This window comes from Palaemon carinicauda, chromosome 20 (assembly GCF_036898095.1).
Source record: "Palaemon carinicauda isolate YSFRI2023 chromosome 20, ASM3689809v2, whole genome shotgun sequence".
Lineage (NCBI taxonomy): Eukaryota > Metazoa > Arthropoda > Malacostraca > Decapoda > Palaemonidae > Palaemon > Palaemon carinicauda.
The window spans coordinates 28,829,734-28,850,696 of record NC_090744.1 but is presented as its reverse complement, the minus strand read 5'-3'; the positions used below and the strand labels follow the sequence as shown (position 1 = coordinate 28,850,696).

The window sequence follows — 20,963 nt, the reverse complement described above, 5'->3', positions numbered from 1 at the left end:
GCTTTCCACCTATCTTCCTTTCTAAACATTCTATATAATTTCATAACAACTGAAGTAAGTGTTATGCCTCTGTAATCATCGCAATCAGTCAGGTCTCTTTTTTTTCAACAACACTCCTAACTCCCATTCACCAGGTTTTGCCTTTCCATGCCACATTCTAAAAGATAATCTTGCAAGTATTCTGGGAATCACTTCATTTTCGGCCATTATCATCTCGGCAGTTATTCCATCATATCCAGGGGCTTTCCACATCCCTATAGTGTTTCAAGGATAGCTCAACTTCAAAATACATCGAATTCATTCATGGGCACATCAATAAAAACATCAAATGACCTCAATAACTCAGAAATGAATACTGAATAGACGGAGTTAATGAGGCATTATAATTACCCGAAAATGCGCTTCTCAAAATTCGCGCTTGATTTCCAGCAGCGGCCTCTGACAGACTAAAACAAATGACTATCGACTGTAAACATATGGCCTAAGGTGAGCTGATGCAATGCTTAATATTTACGGCTAATTATAAGCTTTCTGTCGTGTAATGAGAACTTTCAGTACCGTTAACGTGACAAGAAATTGTATTCAAGTTGGTTTTGAGTGAGAGAGCATCCATATCTAAGTTGAAGTAAATTAAATCGCACATACAATGGCTGGTGCTTTGTAGCCTCGGCCGTATAAGAGAAACTATATTTTGGGTATTACCTTTCATTTTGGGTATTATTGTACTGTATTACAGGGTAAAGTAGCTTATATATTCTGATGTAAATGGTCTACTCGAAGTAGTCAAGGCTATGGTGAGCCTACGTGAGTAAGCTCAGCTGTCCTTAGGCCTAATGCAGATTGTGTCTTGACACCAATATACACACGGTAAAGATAAATATTTTTATTGGAAAGTGTACAAATGTGTGTGAATGGTTTAAGAGTCGTTTGGGGGTGTATGTATGATAGCGGCCACCTATATGTATTATTATGTCTAACTTAAAATAGGTTAGTTAGGTAAGTAGGTAAGGACACATCTTGTAGGTTAGGTTATGGGGGAAAGTTTAGGTTAGTTGATGTCCATTTCTAATGAACGTGTGAGGAACTGGCCGCTGATATACAAAGGCTCCGGAAGCTGGTTTTGAACCACACACAAGGTTGAAATTTAGTGTTAGGAAATGAGTCGTACCACCAGTAAGTAGGTAAGTATAGAGGTCTTAGGTTAGGCAGGTAAACGTAGGCTAGGTGGTGTAATATAAAATTTTTAGGTGTGGCATAATTTTAGGGATGTATTTATAATGCAAGCCATGCCACTTAACTCCATTATTTTCAACCTTATCGCAAAGAATGCGGCAGTGTGGGGGTAGTTGCAGGAGATGTGCCCCCCCTGTTAAGTAGATAAGGAAACGACTAGACAGTTAGGTTTGGTGGTGTTCTATTCACACGGGACGTCTTGTCCGTTATCATACAAAGGCTCTCAATTTCCAGATTTATCAAATCATTATTTTCCCTGGAAGCGACAAATGATGTACCCTACTCCCATTTATGTAAGCGGGGCTTTTGCCCCCCTCCCCCCCTCCCATGAGGACACTGTGTCCCAGGGTGAAATGGGGAACATGAGTTTTTTTTTTTAAAAGATTCACCCAAACTTTATGCAATCTAGAACCAGGACAAGCAGCTTAGTGCAAATGCAAATGTAGGAACCTTGAAATATCCTTGTTCGTTACGTGGGATTGGTTATTTTAAAGTTTAAATAGGGACTGATTAATATCAATGAGTTTAGTGCTGAATCAGTAACCTAAGGGAAACAAGGATTGGACTAAGCTATACTCATTTTTTTTTAATGAGGTTCATTTGCACTGACTCGCAGGGGTGCCCTTTTAGCTTGAAAAAGTTTCCTGCTATCTGATTGGTTAGAATGATCTTGTCCAACCAATCAGCGATCAGGAAACTTTTCCAAGCTAAAGGGGCACCCCTACGAGTCTGTGCAAATATGCCTCACTAAAAAGAATTGACTATAGTACAGGCTAATGCCTACTAAATGAGTTAGTGATTTTGATTTTTCACAAAGTATTTTTTACATTATAGTTTAATTTGGTGACATTTTGGTCTTTCATCTACTGTTCTTTATCAATGTACTGTGCTATGAAAGCATAATTTGAAATACATTTTTGGTTGGCTATGTGAGATTAAACTGTTTCGGTAGACCTGCTTTACATATTCAGGTTTTTTACTTCAACTTAGTCAAAATTAACCTTGTAATTTAATTTAATTTTTTTTTTTTTTTTTTAATGCCTAAATTTCAAAATAACATTGAAATGTCATATTTGTTCCGTAACCGAAATACAAACCACGCTATTTACATTGGGTTTACCTTTTAGCGTAGCTGAAATGGCGAGCCATTAGAATTTAACGAGGGTGTATTACCCCCGCGCTAGTTAGCAGGGGGGTAGGGGAGTGGTAGCTAGCTACCCCTCCCCCCCCTCACACACCGGTGAACTGCTTCACTTTCACTTTTGGCTCGGACATGGTCAGACGTCTCTGTCTTTGTCCTCGCTTGGCAGCGATTGTTTGTTTTGTCTTTACTTAATCACTTACTTTTCTTTTACTCAATATATATGTAAACATTTTTTTGTGTTTATGTATATATTTGAGTATAGGAATCAGTTTGTTTCCTTTTCAGAGTTTGTGCTTGTGTGTGTAGTGTACGATATCTCCGTGGAGCCCTCGGCAGTTAGGCCACCATGGTGTAATTTTATGGGTTGCGATCGAGTTTGACTACGGTCTTTCTCTCTCTCTTGAGGTCGTTCACCCTTTTACTACGTTACTTTTACTACGTCTGAGTAGCTTCCTTCCCGTGTGGGTGGGGTTGCTACGCCGTACGTTTTGTCTCAATTAGTTTATGAATCTAATTGTATTTGTTGATTTTAAAGCTTTGTAGAACGATTCCTTTCGGGGTTTTCGTTCTTTCTTTAGTGTTCATTCATTTTTAAATTACATAATTATATAGTTACATAATTATAATTCTTATAATTCTGTTTTGGTTACAGCTCTCCTTCCGTGAGTGTAAGTGGTTGTGAGGGCACGTGCCTGTTGTGTAATTCTTGTGTTCCTTTCCCTTGGGATTCCTCTTCGGAGCCTTCCCAGGGGAATGAATGTTAACTAATGATTTTTGTTTTTATTTTTCACTTTTACCGATCTAGTTCGTTTCTGTAATGTGACAATGGAGTGAGCTGTCTTGTTGAGGCCTGGGGATTCGGCTGTTGCTGCCTCCCCTATAGACCTTCGTCAGGGGCATGTCTCCTTCTCCTGGAAGTACTCCCGTGATGATTGACAGCTCTCCAGATCATTTTGCAGGAGCCCCTCTTCGGAGGATTGCTCTTTTTAGGTCACTGGCTGACCCGTCTCTTCTACGAAGTGTTTCTCTTTCGTTCGCGAGAGAGTACACTCATAGAGACTCCACTTCGGAGAACTCTTCTGCTGTTGTTGCTGTTGGCCGCCTTCGCCGTAAGGCTCACCGTCCGCTACGTCGTAAGGGCCTCCCATCTCCCTACAAGGGTGCTAAGAGGCGCCTTTTTGTATCTCCGTTTGCAGCCTGCAGCTCCTTCCTCTTTAGATCTCTCCGGGGATCGATCTCCAACGCCTTCTTGACCTTCCGCCCCTGGAGCAGATGGACAGCAGTCTGGCCTCGTCTTCCGACGGACAACGGTCCCTTCAAAAGGGTTGCCTCCCACGGGGGTGCTTCCCTTGCGTGTCAGGGTTCCCCTGCGCGCCCTTCTGCAGTGTTCTCTCCTGCTTAGTGTTAGCGCACAGGCGCTCTCCTGCTCATCAGCGTTTTCCTGATCGCTAGCGCTCTCCTGTTCGTCAGCGCTCCAGCTCGCCAGCGACCACAGACGCGTCAACGTTCGCCTGCTCGTCAGCGATCTCCTGCGCGTCAACGATCGCCATCGATCTGCCACGTGTGTCAGGTCCCCTGGACACCATCAGTAGCGATCTAGCGCTCGCCTGCTGTGGACCACGATCTCTGGTAGCTTAGTCTTGCCGTAGATCTTCCTCCTGCTCGCCAGCGCTCACCTTTACTTCTGTCCTTCTGTGCGCCAGCTTTCTTCAATCGCCAGCGCACATCTGCGCGCCCTTTTCTGCCACGCACCAATGGGCGCCAACGGTTTTTTCCTGACCGTCCAGGATCGCCTGATTGACAGCTCCTAGTCTCTTATGCGTTAGCGATCGCCTATGCGCCCGCGCGATTCTTCGCCTGCGCGCTAGCGTTTTGTTAACGCACCACCGCTCGCCAACGCGACGTCGCTTGCCAATGCGCCAACGCTTGCCAACGCGCCTTCACTCGCCTACGGGCCATCGCTCGCCAAGACGCGCCATCGCCCGCCTGCGCTCACCCGCGCGACCGCACGCCCACGTGCCCGCCCACATGCGCTCCAATGTTCGCCCGCGCGCGAACCAACGGTATTCCATCGCGCGGACCAACGGTGTTCCGTCGCGCGAGCCGACGGTGTCCATTGCGCGAACGTCGGCTCGATTCCTGCAGTATCCATTGCTCGCCTACAGGTCATCGCTCGCCTGTGAACTTTCGGATTCCGACCACCAGCTCTCGCCCTTCCTACCACGCTTGCCCTCCTGCGCTCCCTCGCTCACTTTCGTCTGCACTCCTGCGTGCCCGCGCATGGGCGCTTCCACGTTCGGCCACGCGCAAACCATTGATTTACCATCGCGCGAGCGCCAGGGCAATTGCAACCGCGATTCCCGTCGGGGTTTCGCAACATGGCCAGCCTGGCGAGTCTTCTGGAGCGTATTTCCAGAACACGGTCTTCACCCCGTAAACGCAGAGCATGGCACATGCAAGGGCAGGAAGAATCATCAGGGAGTTCTGAGCAACATTCTTCTTTCCAGAACCTGGGTTGGCCCTTCCTCGTCATTCCCTGGAAGGGTCTTGCCAGGGAGCTTTCCGTTCGAGATTTCTCCATCGGGCAAGGGGTGACTGGTTTACCCCTTCCTCTTCTCCATCTCGTGGAAGGGGCTTACCAGGTCCTTTCCCTCCTCGGTTGCGACCCGAGGTTTTGTACAAGGAAGCTCCAGGAAGGTCATGGGTACTTTCCTCCTCTCGGGCTCAAGCTCCTTGGCGTTTCGTCGCCAAGTTTCGAACTTGCGGGCAAGCTCGATGTTGGACCATCTAGACGCAGTGACCGAGGGCTTCCTCTCGGGTGTCTCATCCGTGGATGTCGACAAGCTCAGACACTCTTCCATCCTTGGGAAGAGCTTGTTTGTGCCCAAGGACAGAGACATGGACAGCGGTTGTGCGGAGGAAGTCAACTTCCGTTTTCGCTCCTCCAAGGCGCTTTCTTCCAGACTCTGCAGGCCTCCAGCGCCTCTTCTTTCAGCCTCGTCGGCCTAAGTTATCGGACCGGCTACGACAGCTAAGACAAGGTGTCCAATAGCAGTCCCCTCCTGTCAGGGACAGGTAGCACGGGATGCTCTCCCGGGGGGGCATAATCCTAGAGGGAGCGGCAGAGTTCACAAACTCTAGGATTGGCAACCCCCCCTTGCAGGTCTCACACTGATGCCTAAGGTTACTCATCCGGATAACAGCTTCCCGATGCCGATTCCTGCACGATCTCCGTGATCAGCCAAGGATATCGCGCCTCGCTCTTACCATCTCTCCGTCTCTGTCAGCGAATTCGGTGTCACTGAGCCTCTATGCCATGGGGTCGGCAAGAGTTTTGCCCGTTTGGGCAGAATGATCCATGCCTTAGGAGAAGGTCCTCCATAGGGTCGTCGACGGCTTCACCCCCTCTATTCTTCAGTCGATCCTTTCTCGTAGGAAAGCATTTGAGACGGGAATTCCGTAGTCGACCTCTCAGCTCTGATCAAGTTTGTCGAACAAACTTCGTCCAGCGTGGAGCAGCAGAATCGATCAGACTGGTAATGAGGCGACAGGACTCCTTAGGCCCTGGATCGGAAGGACGGGTACTTCCAGTTTCCATTCCATCCATCTTCCAGGAAGCTCTTGGAATTCAGCCTAGACTTAAGATGCGGTGTGGCGATCCCGCCGCAGCATCGGAGGTTTTTCCCCAGAGAACTCTCCCTGCTTTCCTTATGGCCGCTCAGTAGCAGGCTTCCGCCTCCTTCGCCTTTTGGAGGTCTGGTCAACTCCGGTAGGCTCGGGTTCGACCTTCTTCAACGCCGGGGCAAGCTTCCGGGTCCTTACCATGAGGGATCATGGTAATTTGCTAGGAGCCTTCTCTACTTCTGCCTCAACATCTGGAGTATCTAGCCATGATATTGAGCCAACGGCCTTACCACGTTGGAAACACCGCTTCTCGTCCGATCAGCGAAGTTAAGCAATATTGGGTCTGGTCAGTTCTTGGATGGGTGACCGCCTGGGGACGCCAGATGCTGTTGCCTCCTTCTCCGAGCCTTCCCTTCAGTTGACTGTGGCAAGGCTGAGGAGAGTCGCAGTACCTGTTCTCAGTCAAGCAGAGCTTTCAGCCCTACCTTGGAACGTTTCCTGGGTCTCTTTTCCTCATTGACCCGTCTAAAGTCCCGAACGGTCGCCTCAGGATAAGTTCCCTGTGGGGCGGCCCAAGTTCCGGTGGTATCAAAGCAACGACTAACCGGACTTTCTGGCCCCTATGGGACCAGCGGAACGTTTAGACCTGCAATGGGTGTTGAACTATGGAACCTCTTAATGGGAGTGGATATTCTCGTCCTTTCCCCACATTTTGATGCTGTTCTCGGACTCGTCAAAGAAAAGGGGGGGGGGGGGGGGCATGTTCCGGTTCAGGCCTATGGTCGGGACCTGAAGGATACCTCTCCATCATTCAAGCAGGCTTAGGGGCCGTAGTCTGGCCCCTCTACAGATCCTACAGTTCCTGCCGAGTCGCTCCGTGCGCGACGACTTCATGGTACTGGCGTATTCCAACCGGCAACGGACGCATTTTCATACCTTCGCATCTTGCAGTAGAAATATTGAGATGATCCGAGGTCCTCTCTATACCACTATCGGCTCGCTCATTCCGGGCAGAGGAATGTTCTCTCCGACTATCCGAGCAGAGCCTCGTAGAGAGAGTGTACCTGGGGGTCTTTGGCCTTTAGTAGCCAGCAAGTCCTGGCCTGGGGGACCTGATCGCGACAGCCTGGAACTTCAAGCTTCCGCTGTTCTTCCCCCCAGTCTCAGACCCCAAGACTCTTTGGCAAAATGCTTTCCGGTGATGGTGGGACAACATCGACGCCTGCGTGTTCCCACCATTGTTGTCTGTTGAGAATGGGTCTCAACAAGACCAGGTTGTCTGTCAACCTTTCGATGGCCCTGAGAGCTCCACTGTGACTATACGTGGAACGGTTTCCGGACCCTCTGGTTCCTCTGACGGAACTCCCGGGAGAGCTTCTCCCACGGCACAGGCTACTCAAACAACCACACTACAACATCTTTCACGAGCCGTGGCATCGCTTCGGCTTCACGCCTGGAGACACTACGCCTCCTCCTCAAGAAGAGACAACCCGCTACAGTCGCGGAGCGGAGGTCGCGTCACCTGCGATAGTCATCCGCAGGGGTCTACCTGGCGAAGTGGAGAGTCTTCTGTGGTTGGTGTCGTGGGAGAGATACCTCTTCCCTTGAGGCCTCTTCTTCAGCAATAACGGACTTATTGCTTTTCGGCGGGAGGAAACTCCTTTCCGCTCTCGGCAATGAAGCCTGTCGCTCAGCCTTTCTCTGGCCTTCAGGCTGAAAGGAGTAGACTTTTTCCTTCCCGCTGGACCTTTCTTCGCTCATGCGAAGCTGCGAACGTCCCTGCCCCCAGTCGGAGTGAGACCTCCTCCATGGAGCATGGTTCGGACTTTTTAGTCCCTTAAGAGATCTTCTCTAGAACCATTACGTCAGGCCTCTGATCGTATTCCGTCTTGGGGGACGGTGCTCCTGCTCACTCTGGCCTCGCCCAGTGTGTAAACAATCTTCGTGGTCTCGTACAACTCCGCCCTTTTTAAGGAATAGGGGAAGGCAACATTCAGGTTCGCTCCTGAGTTGTTTGCTAGACTCAGAATCTTGGGGTCCCGGCCCTTCGGTCCAACTCCTTCAAGATTTTGAGTCGCCATTCTGTATCAGATAACCCAAACCTTCTCCTTCTTGCCAGTAAAGGAATCGAGGGGTTATCTTTGGGAACAGCTGCAGTTTGTCCTCACATGCAGTCGGGTTGGGAGCACAGGAAGGACACAGGGGAGAGTCTCCAGTATACCTCTTCAGCTCGGACTCAAGGACATTCATCTCGACCTGAATCCAGACCCTCCCCCGTCACGTCGCCCTACAGCACGATGTCGAATACATCGCAACGTCCCTCGCCATCGAGTAGTACTACTCTGTGACGCAGGTGCTACAAGCTGGAGTCTGGAAGAGTCTAATGACCTTCGCAGCCCGCTTCCTGCAGGATGTGACCCACAGGAGTATCGATACGTTTCTATCGCTCTGTGGTGGCTACACAACAGCTGGTCTAACCTCAGGCTCCTTTTTGGACAGGTAGCAGAAGGTTGAGGGCATTGTTATCAGGTTTTAGTCTGCATGAACGAAAGAAGTATTTCTGGCCCTTACTTCTTTCTTCATCGTCCCCTCTACTGGGGAAGCAGCATCCTGGTCTCTGCATAGCTGACCTCGAACCTCTGCAGGTAAACCATGCTTCCTTGTGTTCCAAGTATTGAGTCAATACTGTCGCGTCCCCCATACCCTGACGAGGTGGTATTGGGAACGTCCTAACCCAGAGTTCCTTCTGGAACTTCAGGTCAACTGCCTAGGACGGGTCACACTTCTTCCTTCACACACAAGCTTATGTAGGCCACACGGTTCCTTGCGGAGCAAGGAACTTGTGAGGTGTAGGGACTCCTTTTCTCGAGTGCGACTCACTCGGATTCTGAGTTCCCGGGTAAAGCCAAAGCCAGTATGGCTGGGGACTTTCCACCCTTCCTAAGGGGTAAGTCACCCAATGTAAATAGCGTGGTTTGTATTTCGGTTACGGAACAAATGACAAATTCGGAGATAATTTGTATTTTTCCTAACCATACAAACCTTAGCTATTTACACATATTTGCCCGCCAGCCCTGTCCCCCAAGACAAGTCCTACCTCTAAGTGAAGTGAAGCTACCACTCCCCTACCCCCCTGCTAACTAGCGCGGGGGGGTAATACACCCTCGTTAAATTCTAATGGCTCGCCATTTCAGCTACACTAAAAGGTAAACCCAATGTAAATAGCTAAGGTTTGTATGGTTAGGAAAAATACAAATTATCTCCGAATTTGTCATTTTGGTATGTACTCGTTATTTGATGTTACTTTTATTAATAAAGGAATGTTTTCAAATGTATTACAACCCATCTCCATTTGTTGAACGAAAGTGTTGGACCACATAGTAGTAATGTCAGAGTAGTTTGGGTTAATATCAGGAGCTAAACATATCCTTTTTGGGATAGGGATAATGAGTACATTGTATGGTATCAGATATTTTTCTATGATTTATTGCCTCATAGGTTAAGTTAGTGGATGCTCCATACCGCCCCCTCCCCCCCGCCCCTATTCAGATAGGATCTGTCACCCTAGGTTAGGTCTTTATAGGGTGGAGTGTATTCCAAAAATATCTGGGTTTCCTACCATGCCTCTCAGTTGTCAAGTAAAGGTTGGGTGTGAGGGGTTACTATAGCATAATTGCACTGTAATTCTTTGTAAAGTAATATTTTCCCATGTATTTTACACATGGGCATTTTACAAATGGCCAAAAAGTAAACTTGGGGGAAATCATTTGATGAAAATTAAATCCTCCTTATTTCTATCTAGATAAGTTTAGTTTATATATAAAACTTCTATTGAATAGATTTTTCAAGGTTTTGTTAGGGAACAATTTATTATACAGTTGGATACAAGAATTCCTGGCGCACCTCGCTCATATTGTGCACCCTGTCACTCCCTTATTGCGCTGCGAGTTCCTCCATTTTTCCCCATCCATCACCTCTCCCTACAACCTCGGTTTGGTTACCCACCATGCAGTCGGGGTGTGGAAGAGTGCATTTTCTCAAAGTGAGGTGTGGCAGGAATTCCTGTGTCTAACTGTACGCCCTAAAACTTGGAAATGAGAATACAGGTACAGTACTGTAATTGAATAGTCTTTGAATTTTTAAATGTCAAGTACAGGTACTGTTAATACAATACTGTATTTTGTTACCATGCATTGTCTCTTGTACATTACATGAGTATTTTTATAATACTCTTTAAGTGCAGTCATTGCTTCTTCTTTGATCACAATACATGGATAGTCTTTGAATTTTAAATATAAAACTTACCCGCTGGTTATATAAAAGAGCTGAAGTCCCTGACGCCAGGGCAGAAAATTCAAATCTCGCGCTATCGAAGATACGCCAGGTGTACCAACCGCACCCTAGCGGTAGAACAGGTGGAACTACACACCAACTCCAGTTCTTCTCTCTGCCGTCATAGCTGACTGACATACAGAAGTTCGCTCTCGTGTTTTTACTCTCTTGGGAAGTTGTTTGGTGATGTACAACGTTCTTTTTTGAGTTTAAGCTATCGTGGATTAATTTTCCTTGGTTCTTATCTTGAAATCTTTTTGTTGAGATTTTCTTTATTGTTTTTTCCCTTACTTTTTGCTTGTCGGTCTCTCACGTTAACTTTAAAATGGCCGACTCCTCCCCTGCTCAGCGTAGGTGTGTTAGTGAGGGTTGTCGTACACGACTTCCTAATGGATCTATTGATCCTCATTCTATTTGTGTAAAATGTAGGGGTAAATTTTGTTCATTAGATGATAGGTGTAATGAGTGTCTTTCCTTAACTAATGATGATTTTGTTACTTACGATCGTTATGTTAGGAGATTAGAGAGAGATAGAGTTAGGCGTAGTTCTTCCCGATCTGTGGATAGAACCTTACCTAATTTACCTGTTCCTAATCCTGTTCCTTCCCCTGTGGTGGTAGATCAGGAACCTACTATGAAGGACATGTTTACTGCTATTTTGTCTCTTGGTGAGAAAGTTGAGTCCTTAGCAGCCGATAGAAATACTGTACTATCTTTTCAGAGTTAAAGGTATTGAAAAACCGTGATCCTATCGGAACTGTGGAAAGTGTTTCAAAGAATCGTGACTCTCTCGGTGTTGTGACAAGTGTTGATAATGTGGTTAGTGTTGCGGAAGGTGCGTCGACACGAGTGTCTGATGTGGTACCGAAGAATCGTGACTCTCTCGGTGTTGTGACAAGTGTTGATAATGTGTTTAGTGTTGCGGAGGGTGCGTCGGCACGATCTTGTCGTTCACCTAGCCTTAGACCTCTTTCGAGCTCTCGAACCCATGGGAGAAGTAATGTCGAACGGCTTAAGGGAACGAGAAGCGTCATCAATCGTGCAGACGTCCCCTCGAACGTTCCTGTTGCCGTAGCTCAGGTCGTTCACCCTCATCGTAGGAAAGGTGAGGTTCATACGTTATCCCCGTCTTCCGATGAAGGGTCGGGAAGTGAGATCTGGCGGCGAGCGTCGAGACCGCTTAAACGCTCCCATGTTGCTTCACAGCGTCGGGAATCGCCTGTGCGGCCAGGATGTAGTTCGTGGGGTTCACCGGAACGTTTCCGTTCTCCCAGCGCTTGCACTCCGGCCAAACGTTCAGATCACCGTGTTCGTGCGGATATGATTCCTTCCGATTCGGATCTTGTAACTATTCATGCACCTCCTCTTCCATCGGATTGGCTTTCTTCCCCTGAAATGCGTGGTGACATTAGTGCGAATCTTCCTTCTAGGAGTTCTGTTGATCCGAAATGGACTGCGCTTTTGTCTATGAAGGAACAACTCTCGTCGTTGATGGATTCTTATCAACCAGGTGTTGGCGTTGTGTCTGGGCGTTCGATGTCAGACCAGTTATCGCACAAACGTTCGATGGTTTATGGCCTTGACGAGTTATCACTTAGACGGTCTCCCATTCACAGTGTTCAACGCCAGGTTGATTTTGATGAGTCGCGTCAGAGAGTTTTGGTTGACCAGTTTGCGTTTTCTGGTCGCGGGGAAGAGCATCGGCGTCGACAAGTGGACGAGACGCGGCAACAATTTGAAGTAGTGGATCGCCCGCGGCAACAACTTTTGGACGCTGCGCGTCAAAACATTGGTTTACAGCGGCGACATCCTGACTACTTTGATCGTTCGCAGCAACATTCCTCGGACTTTACGCGACCTCGCGGCGATCTTCAACAGTTACCTTCTGATTTCAAGCGTTCTTCTGTTCAACAACAGTCGAATTCTAAGCGGTCTAAGCAGTTGTTGGTTGAGGATGATCGTCTACATGTCCGTGTTTCGCATCAATCTACTTCTACTTCTCCCCACCAAATTGACTCAGATGTTGGCCTTGACAGGCAGTCCCATCCAGACGTTGTTCCTTCGGTTCAGGCTGCGGCTGTTGCTGCACTGCCAGAAGACGAACCAGAGGAAAAGTCGGATGAGGATAATCCTATTGAGGAAGTCTCTGAGAATGAGGAGGAGAAGCATTATCAGCATGCTGTGGACCTTCGCAAGTTTATGCTTATCTTGACTGGAATTTTCCCGGATTCTTTTACCCCTGTGGCCCCTCGTTCTCCGCCTTCTGAATTCATCTTAGGTAAAGCTACTAAGGTTCCAGTTTACACCAAGATGGTTCTTTCTCGATCTTCTAAGCGGGCCTTGAAGTTAATGGGTTCTTGGTTGGACTCCAAGAAAGCTTTTGGCAAGACGGCCTTTGCCTTTCCTCCCGCTAGGTTAGCCTCTAAATCTAGTGTGTGGTATGAGACTGGTGAAGTGTTGGGCTTGAGTTTTCCTTCTTCTGCACAAGGGGATTTTTCAAGTTTGGTAGATGCTTCTCGTCGTCTTGCCTTAAGGAAGACGAAGATTTGGTGGTCCATTCCAGAGTTCGACCATTTGCTTAAAGGTCTTTTCAGGGCCTTCGAAGTTTTTAATTTTTTGGACTGGGCTTTGGGGGCTTTGAGTAAGAGGGTCTCTGATATGACGGAAACGGACACTAGTGGTTTAGTTCATTTGATGTCCTGCTTGGACAAAGGTGTGAGAGATGGCTCCAACGAACTTGCTGCCTTGTTTACAGCTGGAATTCTCAAGAAAAGGGCCACGATGTGCTCCTTCCTCTCCGCAGGAGTGTCTCCCTATCAGAAGACAGGCCTTCTTTTCGCACCTTTGTCTAATTCTTTATTTCCTCAGGAATTAGTGGGCGAGGTGGCTACTGCTCTCACTCAGAAGGCCACACATGACTTAGTTACTCATTCGTCTAGGAAAGTTTTGCCTCCGTCATTCTCCTCTCGAAAACCTAAGGAATCTTCTTCTGGGTTTCGTCCTCAGTCCTTTCGTGGGAAGCCCTCTGGAAGAGGCTCTTTTAAACCAGAAGGAAGGAAACCTAGAGGCAGAGGGGGCAAGTCCGGCCGAGGTAAAGTCTGACTGCCCTCTCCTTCAGACAGCAGTGGGGGCCAGGTTGACTCACTTTTGGGAGGCTTGGGAGAGGAATGGAGCGGACCCCTGGTCCGTCCAGGTGTTAAAGGAAGGCTACAAGATCCCTTTCCTGACCAATCCTCCTTTAGTCACAGATCCAGTGGATCTTTCGCCCAAATACAGAGAGGGTCCCAAGAAACAAGCCATGCTTCTACAGATGTCTCTTTTATTAGAGAAACGAGCAATAGAGGAAGTGCAAGATGTTACGTCTCCGGGGTTTTACAACCGCCTTTTTCTAGTACCCAAGAGTTCCGGGGGGTGGAGACCGGTTCTGGACGTAAGTGTGCTCAATGGTTACGTCCAAAACTCGACGTTCACCATGGAGACTCAGAAAACAGTTCTGGCAGCTGTGAGGAAGGACGATTGGATGGTCTCTTTAGATCTTCAGGATGCCTATTTCCACCTTCCGATTCATCCCAGCTGCAGACGTTATCTGAGGTTCATGGACGGAAACAAGGTCTTCCAGTTCAGGGCTCTTTGTTTCGGACTCTGCACGGCTCCTCTATTGTTCACCAAGATCATGCTGAACGTGGCAAGCATGCTGCATTCGAGGGGAATCAGGGCCTCTCTGTATCTGGACGATTGGCTGATAAGAGCCTCCTCAGCCGATTGTTGTTTGAAGGACCTCAAGATGACTTTGGATCTCTCCAGAGAACTGGGTCTCCTGGTGAGCTCGAAAAAATCACAACTCATTCCATCCCAGGAGATTCTTTATTTGGGGATGGAGATTCACAGTCGGAGTTTTCGGGCTTTTCCGTCGTCGGTGAGAATCCAAGCAGCCCTCCTAAAAGTACAAACGTTCCTGAAGAGAGATCTTTGCTCTGTCAGAGATTGGATGAGTCTTCTGGGGACTCTCTCGTCGTTAGAGAAGTTCGTGACCCTGGGGAAGTTGTTCTTGCGTCCTCTTCAGTTTCATCTCAACCGCCATTGGAAGAAAGGGGACAGCCTCGACAGGGATTGCATTCCCATCTCGACTTCCATCAAGTCTCATCTTCATTGGTGGAACAACGAGCCCAGACTGAAAGAAGGCTTGTCTTTACTTCAGAGGAACCCAAACCTCGTGTTGTGTTGCGACGCCTCCAACTCGGGGTGGGGAGCCACTCTAGAGAAGCAGGAACTTTCGGGGACTTGGACGGTGGAGCAAACCTCTCTCCACATCAATCAAAAAGAGCTTTTAGCTATTCATCTGGCTCTCATCGGCTTCGAAAAGCAGATCAGGGGCAAGGTAGTCCAAGTCAATTCGGACAGCACGACAGCTCTGGCCTATATTGCGAAACAAGGCGGGACCCACTCTTGGCCTCTGTTCGAGATTGCAAGACTGCTCCTCATCTGGGCGGAGGAAAGGAAGGTGACTCTTTTGACGCGGTTCATCCAGGGAGTCAACAATGTGAGCGCAGACAGACTCAGCAGGAAAGGTCAGGTTCTCTCCACAGAATGGATTCTGCACCCGGACATCTGCAAGAGTCTGTGGCGGTTATGGGGTCGACCCCTCGTGGATCTCTTTGCCACCGCGAAGACCAAACGACTAGAGTGTTACTGCTCTCCGGTTCCAGATCCCGAAGCTTTTCACATAGACGCTTTTCTGATGAACTGGTCACACATGGAGGTTTATGCCTTTCCTCCGTTCAAGATCCTTTACAAAGTGATTCAGAAGTTCGTTTCACACGAGGAGACCAGAATGACACTGATAGCTCCGTTCTGGCCGTCAAGGAGCTGGTTTCCAGAGGTACTGGAATGGATGGTGGATGTCCCGAGAAGCCTTCCCATGAGACCCGATCTTCTCAGACAACCTCACTTGGCCCGAAATCATCAAAACCTCCGAGCTCTACGTCTGACTGCCTTCAGACTATCGAAAAACTCGCTAGAGCTAGAGGATTTTCGAAGAAGGCAGCCAAGGCAATTGCAAGGGCAAGAAGGTCTTCAACCATCAAGGTGTATCAGTCCAAGTGGGAGTTGTTCAGGGAATGGTGTAGAACTAACGCGATTTCCTCTTCCAGTACATCGCTTTCCCAAATAGCAGATTTTTTCTTGGACCTTAAAACTAAGCATAACTTCTCGTCATCAACTATTAAAGGTTACAGGAGTATGTTGGCGACGGTTTTTCGACACAGGAACCTAGACCTTTCTGATAATAAGGATCTACGAGATTTACTTAGGTCTTTTGATACGACCAAGAAGATTCAAACGGCTCCCATCGCCTGGAATTTGGATGTTGTCCTTAAATTTCTCATGAGTGACAGATTTGAGCCTTTACACTCGGCTTCATTTAAGGACTTAACCTTGAAAACCCTTTTTCTAGTTACTCTCGCCACTGCGAAAAGAGTTAGTGAAGTTCACGCTTTAAGCAAGAACATTGGTTTTCGGAATGGGAAAGCCATTTGTTCTTTGCAACTGGGGTTTCTGGCCAAGAACGAAAACCCTTCTCGACCATGGCCCAAATCCTTCGAGATTTCTAACCTTTCGGATTTGACTGGCGATGAATTGGAAAGGGTTCTCTGTCCAGTTAGAGCTCTACGGTGTTATGTGGACAGAACTAAGAATCTGAGAGGTAACTCAGACGCTCTGTGGTGTGCAGTTCGGAAACCCTCGATGCCCATGTCCAAGAATGCCTTGTCTTTTTTCGTTAGATTGTTGATTCGAGAAGCTCATGCTCAGTGTGATGAGTCGGATCAGAGGCTCCTCAAAGTCAAGACACATGAAGTCAGAGCGGTAGCGACTTCAGTGGCCTTTAAACAGAACCGTTCTCTGCAAAGTCTGATGGATACAACATTTTGGAGAAGTAAGTCTGTTTTTGCATCCCATTATTTGAAGAATGTTCAGACTCGCTATGAGGATCTTTTTACGTTGGGTCCTTTTATAGCTGCTAATGTGATAGTAGGTGAATGATCTACCACTACGTTCCCTTTTTTCCTAATACCCCTTTTCTATCTCTTGGAACTCGTTTGTTATGGTTGTTTGTGGAGATTGGGCGTCAGTCTTCCACAATCTTTGATTTGGCTAGGTGGTCAATTTGTTCCTTGAGTGCACCCGGAACAAGGGTATTGGTTGAGGTCCTGTCATGTTATAGGTGTTTGTACCGTTTGACAGCTCCTAGAGATTTTCAGCCCGAGTGGATTACTGGATCTCTTAAGGATAGCGGACGAAATGAGGCAGAGTATCATTGCTGTCAGCTTCCTTATCAGGTGAGAACTGCTTAAGTTTATTGTATGTAACCCTTAAGTGAATTTTCTGTATGTAGCTGTCTCTGACCCGCCACCAAGGGGTGTCAATCAGCTCTTTTATATAACCAGCGGGTAAGTTTTATATTTAAAAATGATATTTTCATAATAAAATAAATTTTTGAATATACTTACCCGCTGGTTATATAAATTTAACACCCTCCCTCCTCCCCTCTAGAGACTACCTATGGTATGGCTATGAGGCATGGAAGAACTGGAGTTGGTGTGTAGTTCCACCTGTTCTACCGCTAGGGTGCGGTTGGTACACCTGGCGTATCTTCGATAGCGCGAGATTTGAATTTTCTGCCCTGGCGTCAGGGACTTCAGCTCTTTTATATAACCAGCGGGTAAGTATATTCAAAAATTTATTTTATTATGAAAATATCATTTTAATTTGTTCTTAACAGTATTTTTTTCTGCAGGATAGGGAAGCAAGATAAAATATGAAATTTTTACGAGTGGTATAAGATGTACTTTCAGTGGTTTTGTGGTAAAATGCAGAATTTTTTTTATCATATGTTATTGTAGAGAAGGTACATACACTTTATGGCTTATAGAGAGAAAGAGAGGGAGAGAGAGAGAGAGACCTATTACACGTGAATTCTGTGACAAAATTAATTACCAACTCTCTTATTTTTTTAAATCTACATTTTTTAACAATTGCATTCATCCCTGCAGCAAAAACATCAGAATAGTCATGGCTCCTCCTGTGAGTATGAGAGTGCAACCGTTTATTTGTCCTACTTTTACTCAAATTAGAACTCATGTCTTCATGTTTCCCTTTTTAGTCTTTTTATCATCAGCTTGCCCTCTGCATCAGATTGTTTATTGTTGTCAGTGCCATGCAAGTTCAAGTAGAAATTTAGATGTTTTTTTTGTCCTACTCATTGATTCTCATTATAATTTTTTTTCAACGCTTATCGTTGATTTGTGATCATTTTGTCTCATGTTCTTGATAATTGTCAGGTCAGTTGATTTATATGACTAAATGTTTCTGAAAGGAACATCATTTGGTGTATCACACATTAATTCACCATTTCTTTTGGTGTGTAAAGAATTGAGAGTTTTGAAATGGCATCTTTTGAAGAGAGAGACAGAGAACAAAACATTGTTTATTATGATTCTCGTAAAAGAAAAAAAAAGAAGCATACAGCAAGTGTTGAAGCAGAGGTGGAGCAATTGCATTATCTTATGCTTTTCAAATCCCTGCAAACCTTTTTTTGCTGTAAATTTACTAACATGAATTACATTTCTGCTTTACTTACGTATTATGTTCATAATGAAGGTAACATCATACTTTGTAACAAATGTACATTGCAATACAGCGCTGTACTTAACTCTTGTTAGAGCCTCCAGTTATTGTATTGTAGATCATTATTTTAGTGTGCCAAAATTATACCTTTCAAGAATTTGTAGGCATATTTTGTAATAGTAACCTTTGGTAGATGTACTAAACTCATAATTTGATGATACACTAGTGTGTGTATTTTATAGTAAATCCAGTCTGTCCAGGTACAGTAAACAAGTACTGTAGAATAAGTAGCTACTGAAACACAGGTACTCATTCAAAAACCCTTTTAAAAACAAAGGTGAGGCCATTTTGTTAGTTTCTGCTTTTTGTATATATTAAATCTGAATATATATCTAGTTACAAAAGATATGTACTGTATATATATATATATATATATATATATATATATATATATATATATATATATATATATATATATATATATATATATATATATATATATATATATATATATATATGTACACACATATATATGTATATAGATAATGTACATACTGTACCAGTATATATATATTGACTAACCAAAAAAATTTTTATACTTACGTACATGTACATTCATTATGATAGTTTTTTCAATATTTAACTTAGCCGGTGATTATATAGCTGCAACTCTGTTGCCCGACAGACAACTCTACGGTAAAAACTCGCCAGCGATCGCTACACAGGTTGCGGGTGTGCCCAACAGCGCCATCTGTCGTCCAGATACCCAGTACTCAATGTAAACAAAGACTCAATTTTCTCTCTGTCGAGCTATCGACAAGACGTACTTACTCGCTGTTGCTAAACTGGAGTTTTTCACATCTATTTGGTGAAGTACTATATTCTAGTTTTGAGCTTTCGCTATGCAGGTGTTTTATCTTCATCTTAAATCTTGAACTCGTTTTGGATAGATTTAATTATGGTGACAAAGAAAGTAGGGACTTTCTTTCACTTTTAAATGGCCGACCCTTCCCTTAGACGGAAGTGTGTTTAGGCTTTTAGTAATTATCTTATCACGTTATAGATCTATATATTTTATATCTCTCCGCCTTTATTAGGCCTCTTCGATTAACTTTCCATTTATTATAAACATATAAAAATAAATTTTAATGTTTTGTTTATATGCGACCTTTCTTGAGAGTAGGCGGTCCTAACTTGGAAACCGAAGTTAATCAACGTTGAGCCCTTTATATCGTAATTAGCTTTTAAAGAGCTAAGGATTTAAAACTTTTTAAATGTAATATTTTATGAAAGAATTTCTTTGATAGTCTTCGTACTGTTTTCAAAGATGAACTAACGTTTAGTTTATTTATGCTACGCAGTTGTTGACGTTCAGGACGTTCAACATGCGCTCTATCGTTACGATAGAGAGAGAGTGTATCACGGTTTCACTTTGCAGTAAGAGTAAATCGATTCTGACGTTTTGTTCATTCTTTCTTAGCTTAAATGTTTTAAATTCTATTTTAAAGGAACTTTTTATTTGGAAAACCTTTCAGTTTTTTCCTTTAGTCAAATAATATGTTTTTTTGACGAAATATAATTGGGCTCTTCTCTTAGGTGCGAAATCAAGAGAGAAAGAGAGAGAGAGAGATAGAGACGAAGGGAGAGAGAGGAGAGAAAACGTTCCGTTCAAGCGGGTAACGTTGTTCTCGAGTTACTCTCGTCCCTAGTCGCTGTACGGGGAGGAAGGATAAAACGTTTTTAGTTTTTTATTCTCGTCCCCAGGCTATGTGCGGTGAGAGATTGAAAACGTAGTTATATGAACTAGTGTTTAGTCTCTTTCCCAGCCACTGATTTTTTTTTATCTTAAAATATGTTTTCTGTTTTTTTTGCTGGTATTAATGAGCTTGCATTATACGACTAATTTCGCAATTACTACCTTTTAATGAAGGGTAGAATTGCGTGTTTCAGGTAGAAATCAGTAAAAGTTTCGATTTCAGTGAAATAAGTGCAAAACAGAAAATCGAAGTGATAAAGTGATATGCGCAAAGTGTTACAGTGTTGGGTTCGTCTGTTCGTGCCTGTCGTTCACCTAGTCCGGGACCTCTTGCATGCTCCCAAGCCCAGGGGAGAAGTAATGTCAAACGACTTATGGGTTCGAGAGGCCTTGATCAACGAACAGACGTTTTCCCTCTATGGTATCGGGTGTATCTTACCAAGATCTCCCCTACCATAAGACGAGAGAGACGTTGTTTCTCCTCGTCATCCGAAGGCTTTTCGCATAAGAAACCTGTCACAAGGTTTCGAAGCCCTTAAGCGAAAGTCAGTCCTTTCAGGACAAGTCCAGCGTCCTGATTACAACCATTAGGACAGCTCTGACCCTATGCAGTCATCGGATAACTGCTCGCCGCCTAACAAAAGCGTAACACAGACTCCGAGAGTCTTTTTTTGTTGGCAAAGTGTTGCGGTCACAGACGTTACCCTCGTCTCTTACCACAACCATTTCCGTTGATCCTTAATGGGTTGTATGGCAAGACATGCAGTATATGCTTGCCTCCCTTATGGAAGACTATTCTGCCGATTAGTCCGTTGAGCTAGCCGTTTATCTCATCGATATCCTGGCTTTCAGCCAACCTAACGTTCCTTTGTGCTTACTATTGACGTTGGCGTAGCTTAGTCACGTCAGTCAGGTTGTTGAGAACCACACTCGATGCGGTCTCGTGTGGTTTTTCAGCCGCATTTGGACGTTAGGCCACTTGCTGATGCTCCTGTTGACGTTCAAGACGTTCACTAACAATCGGAGTTGACTTGTTTTGACGTTGTGCGTCAACCTCCGCATTCTAGAGTTGTTTTGACTGCTCAGTCTAGGCAGTCAAAGCAGTCTCGAGTGGACGCTGTGCGTCCTTACGCACCTGTTGTGGTTGACAGTTCAGTTGTTGACAGTTCACAGACTGTCAAGCAGTTACATGACGTTGCGTTCTGGTCCGCTACTAATGCACCAGTGAGTGTGGACTCTGCTTGTAAAGCA

General features: G+C 45.6%; 1 protein-coding gene and 1 pseudogene across 3 annotated transcripts in view; both read left to right on the top strand.

The window, feature by feature from the left end:
* Positions 1–393: 393 nt before the first annotated feature.
* The window catches only part of eIF2Bdelta (eukaryotic translation initiation factor 2B subunit delta), a 69,635-nt gene continuing 49,065 nt past the window's right edge, over positions 394–20,963 (top strand). Inside the window, exons 1-2 of one of the 3 annotated variants that reach the window (XM_068394975.1) lie at positions 439–486; positions 17,383–17,413. In XM_068394975.1, coding sequence (XP_068251076.1) covers positions 17,402–17,413 — 12 coding nt within the window. In that variant the 5' untranslated portion in view covers positions 439–486; positions 17,383–17,401. Of the gene's footprint in view, positions 487–17,382; positions 17,414–20,963 lie in introns of those variants that run through there. The other 2 variants (XM_068394973.1, XM_068394974.1) reach the window with 2 other exon arrangements.
* Positions 6,278–6,396, top strand: LOC137614534 (5S ribosomal RNA; annotated as a pseudogene).